Source organism: Cynara cardunculus (genome assembly GCF_001531365.2).
Source record: "Cynara cardunculus var. scolymus isolate 2C chromosome LG 16, CcrdV1, whole genome shotgun sequence".
Lineage (NCBI taxonomy): Eukaryota > Viridiplantae > Streptophyta > Magnoliopsida > Asterales > Asteraceae > Cynara > Cynara cardunculus.
In genome coordinates this window covers 1,818,442-1,825,849 of record NC_037543.1, presented here as the reverse complement: position 1 = coordinate 1,825,849, position 7,408 = coordinate 1,818,442, and the positions used below count along the sequence as shown (strand labels likewise).

General features: G+C 34.0%; 1 protein-coding gene across 1 annotated transcript; it reads left to right on the top strand.

The window, feature by feature from the left end:
* The first annotated feature begins 4,573 nt into the window (after positions 1-4,573).
* LOC112499603 lies at positions 4,574-7,408 on the top strand. Its single transcript, XM_025102912.1, has 2 exons — positions 4,574-4,669; positions 5,926-7,408. The coding sequence occupies exons 1-2, from the start codon at positions 4,574-4,576 to the stop codon at positions 6,952-6,954; spliced, it is 1,125 nt and encodes a 374-aa protein (XP_024958680.1). The 3' UTR covers positions 6,955-7,408.

Genomic DNA, 7,408 nt, shown 5'->3' with positions numbered 1-7,408 from the left:
AACTAAGATATATAAAAAAGATAAACTTTGTTTTTTATTTATATTGTATATAATGGTTATTTAAAATCATTATTGTAGATATTTTTTAAAATTTGTATTTGATTATAAATCCATTCAACTTAGTATTATATAATACACATATATTGAGTGTTTTTCCTGTGAAGGTTCAACCTTTTTTTACATTCACAGCATTTTGCTGTGAAGTTTTTAGTGTAAAAAAATGGTCTCACAGGTTTCATAAAAACATGTTGGTCTCACGTGTACCCAACCCTATATATACGTATATGTATGTATATATATATATATATATATTTCTATATGGTTTATATTAATTAACATATTATATATATTAGTGAATTGTTTTAAATATATTATAAAATGTTAAAATTTATTAATTTTTCAAAAATGTCCTTTATAGTCGTTTTACATTTCTCAACTACCTTATCAGCTAGTTTTTGCCAAACGTATTTAGTTCACGAGTTAGTTTATCAATCATCAGCTAGCTTATAAATCACCAGCTAGGTTATCTGTCATAAGCTAGTTTACCAAACATAGCCTTGGTGCTTAAACTCCATTGATAAATTTCAAGGGGAACAAGTTGGATATTTTTCCACAGTTAGTACCGAACTAACGAGCCAAGCCGTATATAGGTTGGAGCTCAAGCTCGAATATTTTTTGAATTATCGAGCTCGAGCTCGATACTCGTGTAAGGGCTCGAACTTGCTATCGGTTTTTTGTTTATTGGCTTGAACTTGATAATTTTATATATTCTACTGTATTATTTATGAATATATGAGAATATTTTGACTCGAATAAGTATATGMTCGAATTGCTCAACTCAACTCGAAAAATTCAATCGAGTTCTCAAACGAGCCAAGTCGAATATTGGTGTTGCGAGGCTTGTCCCGTTAACTTAAACGAATTCTATTTTCTATTCAAGAATGACTCAAGTTCGATAATTATTAAGCACAAACTCGAGTAGTTGTTAAAAGTTGAAATCATTTACACGTCTACTTGTACATAATAAGGTCTGGTCCCAAAAAATCTGATCGAACCTGTCTTCCCTGAACGAAACCTAGAAATAACCCCTCACGTGCGAAACTACACCGAAAGTCCATCCTAACCTGACCTTGGCTCTTGAAGGCCCGATTTTTTATTTGCTTATTGAAAAAGAGTTTGGAAGGTCCGGACCCTGGTTTAAAAAGCCCATGTCTTATGCATCTTAAATTTTTTAGCTTATTAGAAACCCGATCTTTTTACACTACGTTTTTTAGTCAAATTGAATAAACAAGTTAGCCGCTCATTCTAAATTTACGAAGTTTGTTAGAGTCGTGTTTGAATGAAGTGTGTAACAGAAGTTCGTCTTTTATAATCACTTACTGCCAAAAATACGGCTGTAAGCGATTATATTCAGCTTTCATGTTTGTAGACTCACCTTTTATAGACCGACTAAAAAAAGTTCGTCCAAGACATTATGTGTTTAGTTTTTTATTTTCGCAATTGGTCATGTTATCTAAACTGTTAAAATTCTGAAATCCGTCAAATCAGAGAAATTAACCAAAATAGTCAATCTTCACAACCAAATTCACCTTTTAGGCATTTTTGGCATCGAATTCTTTTTTTTTAACCTAAAATTTAAATGCGTAAAATTTATTTTCAGATTATTTAAAATAAAAAAAATTACTTTACACAAATTTATGTAATTTTTATCTGAAAATAGACTTTACGCAAATGCGTAAGAAATTTTCGTAAACTCTAGTTAGAATGAGAGCGTGATTGAAAAAATAATTAAAAAATGAATTTGGTTAGAAAAAATGATTATTTTATTCAATTTTTTAATAAATTATAATTATCATTTTATTAATTAAAAAATATAATAATCACATTTAAAGAAAAATTCAAAAAAACCCATTAAACTTTTCTATTTTGAATGGTTTAGTCCCTAAACTATTTTTTTTAAATGAAAAAACTATTAAACTTTCTCATTTTAAATGATTAAGTCTCTGAACCATTTTTTGAATGAAAAGTCATTAAACTCTCTTTTTGAATGAAAAAAAAAACCATTAAACTTTATCATTTTTGATTGATTAAGTCAATGAAATTTTTTCTAATAAATAAATAATCGTATTTTAAAAAGTTGGTTACTTACATCTTTTTAATTCGAAAAAAATTACATTCGATGATTTATTTATTTTTTAAATAAAATTCATGGTTTCAATCATTAAAAAAAGAAAATCTTTAATAATCTTTTCATTAAAAAAAATAGTTCAAACACTTAATTAATTAAAATAAAAAAATTTAATAAAAAAACAATTTATGGATTAAATTTTCTTTTTTTTTAAACTACATAACTTTTTGTTATAAATATTTATTTTGGAACATAAATCACTTAATGAGTTGTTTGATAATTGTTGAATAGTTTGATGCATAATGATTAAGAAATTCTTATAATATAGTACAAAATAAAATATACTTGTTTGGTAATTATTCAGAATGAAATTAGGATGCTGGATGGTTAAAAGAGACCCAAGATACAAAATCATTCAGAAAGTTTTAAAAATATTAAAATACAAATTTTTTTTTGTCAAATAAATTTCATCTCTTAACAATTTAGATATTTTTTTTTAATAAAACTATTAAAAGATAAATAAACAACACCTAAAATTTAAAAGATGAGATATAAAAGGCAATTGTGGGTAGATACTTTTAGGGGTAAAAGCGTCAGAATATTTGTAGAGTGGGACCCACTTGATACCTAGAATGGGGAAGGGGAGAGGAGTAGGGGAAAAAGGCATAAAAGAAGTGGATGGACACACGTGCACACCATTATTATACTCCTACTCCTACTTTACAAAGAACCATCTTTTTATTTATTTATTATTATTATTATTTTATATTATTTTCTTACACTATTATTCTTGCTTCAAAACAGGGTCATGTTCTTGTCAAAATGACTAAACTACCCTTCTCCATAATATCCCCCCCCCCAAGAAAACCCAATAATTGATATAAAAAATGAAGAGACCTAACTTTTATCAAAGGCAATGAAAAGGGTAGGTCAACTTCATCTAAATTGCCTTGAGAAATTATATCTAAAGACAGTAGCGGATCCATGAAATTAATGGGTTAGGGACATGTTGGATGGGATTTGTAGGAGGGAAGCATATGGTCATATGGGACTGGGAGGAAATCATGTAAGACGATGGTGAAAATAGAAAATTTAAGCTAGTCAACAAAGGTTTTTGGTTTTTGACTGGAGGGTTTTTCCCCATAGTGCTTAAAGGTTGGTTCCGCCCCTGTATCTATGGTTCTGGGTTTTTTCTAATTAGATTTAATCTAGTATCTTTTTAATATAACAATTTGGTTTTATGTACGGGTTTTGAAACAAATCAGCTTAAGTTGTTATAACGTGCAAGTTTTCTTCCTTTTGGGAAATGGGCGTGTCCGAATTTAGTGGGATTTGACTCGTTTTTTGTCAACTGCATGTGTTTGGACCAACTTTTTAGTTTTAAATTTGAGTTTTTTTTAAAAGAACATGTTAAAACACCAAATTAGCTTGCTTAGTTTGACTTTTGGTTCGAAAATGAAACCAAAACCATTTGGCAAAAAACGCTTATAAATGAAGCAAAACGACAAGAAAGTTAGAGCAAGAGAGAGACAACGGATAAAGATTGAATCTTGAAAACAAAAACTTTAATTACCCTTGAACTAACATTACTGATTCGTGAACTGGGAAAAAAAAGTTACAAGTTAATATCGCAGTATTATTTTCTAAAAATATTTCAATAAACCCTGTTACTTTTTCTTATAATAAACCAACTACCAGTTCTTTCTCGAAAAACCATTCCAATATAATAACACATTTTCTTGAATCCTCAACACAAGTCTTTAATACGAATACACTGAACAATCTCGTTAGGAAAAAAAAAGAACGTTTCCGCACCAAGAAGAATGAACACAATGATGAACCGATGCTTCCAGCAGTTTCATGCATAAAGTCTGATCGAAAAAGATCAGAAACCCAACATCAAAACGTATGACGGAAATCAATCTGAACGTAGAAACACATTACATTCATAACCAAACAATAACTCCCACAACAAGAAGCCAACCCTACATTCATGCCAATGGCAAGTTAGGGTTTAATAAGGGCAGAAAGAATGGCCATTTGGTGTGAGCTTTTTAAATGCAAGTAAATAAGGTGGATCATTCAATGAGGCAAGTGTAATTCAGGTGCATCTATTAAATTCCCACATTCATGTCAAAAGGGTATTTTGATAATTTCACTATGAACAATTCCCCACCCCCTCCATGTCAAAAGGGTATCTTGGTAATTTCACTACGAACAACCCCCCCTATATATAATGAAAGCACCTTTTAGACTTTTAGCTTGTATTTCCGATAATAATTTACTTTTTACATACAAATAATTAAACAAAATCTCAAGTCATTTGCCGTGTTTGACCTCAAAAGTGAAAGAGCAAGAGCATCATACATAGTTACATACTTTGAGAGAGAGAGAGAGAGAGAGAGAGATCCTCTAGAGAGAGATTTGGGTTGTTTGATTTGGAAGATGAGAGGTGTGAATGATACCATGGTGACGATTAACGCCGCCGCGTCGGCGATCCAGTCGGCGGAGAATAGAGGTGGTCAATCTTCTTCAGTTCAGGTGAGCAAAAAGTTGAATCTTTTTTATTATCTTGTTGATTTGATTCTGTTATTTTGAATGACTTATTTGATGGATTTTCAGTTTTGATGAAATTATATGATGGGTTTTTGATTTTTTCGATTTTAAGATCTGGGTTTCATTGTTTGATCCCCTCCAGAGCTAGAGATCTTGATTCCTGTTTGATCTCTCTCTCTCTCTCTCTATATATATATAGATATATATTATGTATATGTATAGGTTGTTAATTGTGGTTATTAGTGAAAGAAAATATGGTGATTTGTTCTAATTATGAGTTTTATAAAGCTGTTTTTTTTTTTAATTTTTAAGTGTAATTCTGTAGTATTTTATGGAGATCAATATGATCGATCCAATTTGGAGAAATGACTGAATCATTGTCGATATAAAAATGGTTCGTTTGATCAGAAAATTGTCGAAATCTTTTTGAAATTGTGGATTGTAGTTCCTCTGTTTGATGAAATGCGTCTTTGAAAACAGTTCTTGGCATTAACAGTTGATTGCCAATTTCAATTCTGTGGAAGCTTGTTATCTTTAATGGTGGATTCTTATAAGTTTAGTAGAACACATTGATTGGTTTTAAAACCATAAAATTTCCTCCCATTATTCGAGTTTTGAACTTCAAATTTGTTGCAAATCCAGACATTAAAACCGATAAAAAGACGTGTAGCTTGAAAGGTTGATGGTTGATAAGTTAGCCGTTAAACTGAAAAGCTAGCCGTTGGGCCCGTAAGCTAGCTATCAACTTGATCTATTTGTCGTATCAGATTTTCACTAAACAAAAACCATCAAGTCTTTTAAAAGTTCTTTTATGTATTTTTAATACACGTATATAAATCTTCAAATACTTGGCGTCCCTCGAGCTTTTGGATGTTAAGTCATTCTTCAAGTTATTGCTCTAATAGTTAAACTTTTCGTCAAGTGGTTCTCAAATCTTTTCATGAAGTTTTTATTTTAACTATTGGAGATGCTCTTAGTTGCCAAACTGAAAAGCTTGTTGTTGGCCTATAAGCTAGTTGTCAACTGAAAAATTAGTAGTTGGCTGCCAGTTGACATGCTTGTCGTTGGCTGATATGCTAACTGTTAGCTAAAAGTTAGCTACTAAACTGAAAAGCTAGCTGTCAGAAAAACTAGTTGTGATCTGACAGTTGATATGCTAGCTGCTAACTGATAAACTAGTCATGTTAATAGATGGCAGTGTAAAATAACCTAAAATGACATGTTGAATTGGTGTTTTACAGAAAAAAAGATGGGGGAGTTGTTGGAACATTTCGTGGTGTTTCCGATCTCAGAAGCCAAGCAAGAGGATTGGGCATGCAGTTCTTGTTCCCGAGCCTAATTCCTCAGGAACCGAGGCTCCAACGACTTCACACATGTCACAACCGCCTTCCACAGTTCTTCCGTTTATTGCCCCACCCTCTTCCCCGGCATCTTTCCTTCAATCGGAACCACCTTCGGCCACCCATTCACCTGGCGGCTTCCTCTCCTTCACCTCCGTGTCTGCCAGCATGTATTCCCCTGGCGGTCCGGCTAACATGTTTGCTATCGGGCCTTACGCCCACGAAACACAGCTGGTGTCACCGCCGGTATTCTCGACTTACACCACCGAGCCATCCACCGCTCCTTTTACACCGCCGCCGGAATCCGTTCATCTGACGACACCGTCCTCGCCGGAGGTACCATATGCTCGGCTTCTGGGATCTAGTAACCAAAATGATGTCATACCCTATGAGTTCCAATCTTATCAGCTATACCCCGGAAGCCCGATGGGCACCTCCTCCCCGTTCCCAGATGGAGAGTACGCTCGTGGCGGCAACTACCACTTCTGCCACTTCCCCGCCAGCGGAAAGCTCTCACCTTACGGATCTGGCACTCTGACCCCACCTGATGGTGTGGGTCCAAGGGCTCGTGATGGCTTCCTATTGACCAATGTGGGACCAGACCAGCATTTGGTTGATCATAGAGTCTCATTTGAGGTCACCCCGGAAGAAGTTGTCAGATGTGTCAAAAGGAGACGGGCTGCCCACGTGGCGTACGGCCGCGAATGCCGTAAAAACGATGACGTGGCGAAAGGTTATGAATGCTGGAATGGCGACACTTACGTGAATAATAGATCCATCACTTCACTTGGATCCGTCAAAGAATTCAACTTTGACAGCACAGATGGAGCTGAATCCGATTGGTGGGCGAGTGAAAAGATTCTCGGAAAGGAGAACGGGTCCATCAAAGACTGGTCTTTCTTCCCGATGATTCAGCCAGGTGTCAGCTAATGATTGGATATTGTGAAGAACCCGAAGAAAAAAATCAAGAAATCAAGAATCAGATAGCAGATAGCCATTTTTCACTCTGCCTGCAAAGGGGCATGGAACCTAACACTACCAATATATATATATATAAGATAAAATAAGTTCACAAGGACTTTTTTTGGTTTAGCGGGTAGTGGGAAAACTCGGCTCCGGTTCAAGATTCAAACCTGCGAGCTGGGAAATTTCTGTTGTAAGCTCTTCGAGCATGGATTGACCCTTTACAGCGAGTTTAGTCATATGAACACAACGATAGCGAGAAAAAACATGTTTTCCTTCTTTTAATGATGTTTTTATGTTTAGATGGTAGTACTTTTGATGCACTGTATACAAGTGTATATTGATCATATGACAGCAAGAAATTTGGGGAAATGATCAACAAGTTGCGTATGCCTTCTTTGTTTAGTCATATAAACACACC

Excerpts from the sequence above, each read along its gene's own strand:
- LOC112499603 (XM_025102912.1), top strand. The coding sequence starts at position 4,574 with ATGAGAGGTGTGAATGATACCATGGTGACGATTAACGCCGCCGCGTCG. Across the intron at positions 4,670-5,925 it reads GTCAATCTTCTTCAGTTCAG|AAAAAAAGATGGGGGAGTTG; the intron begins GTGAGCAAAAAG and ends GGTGTTTTACAG.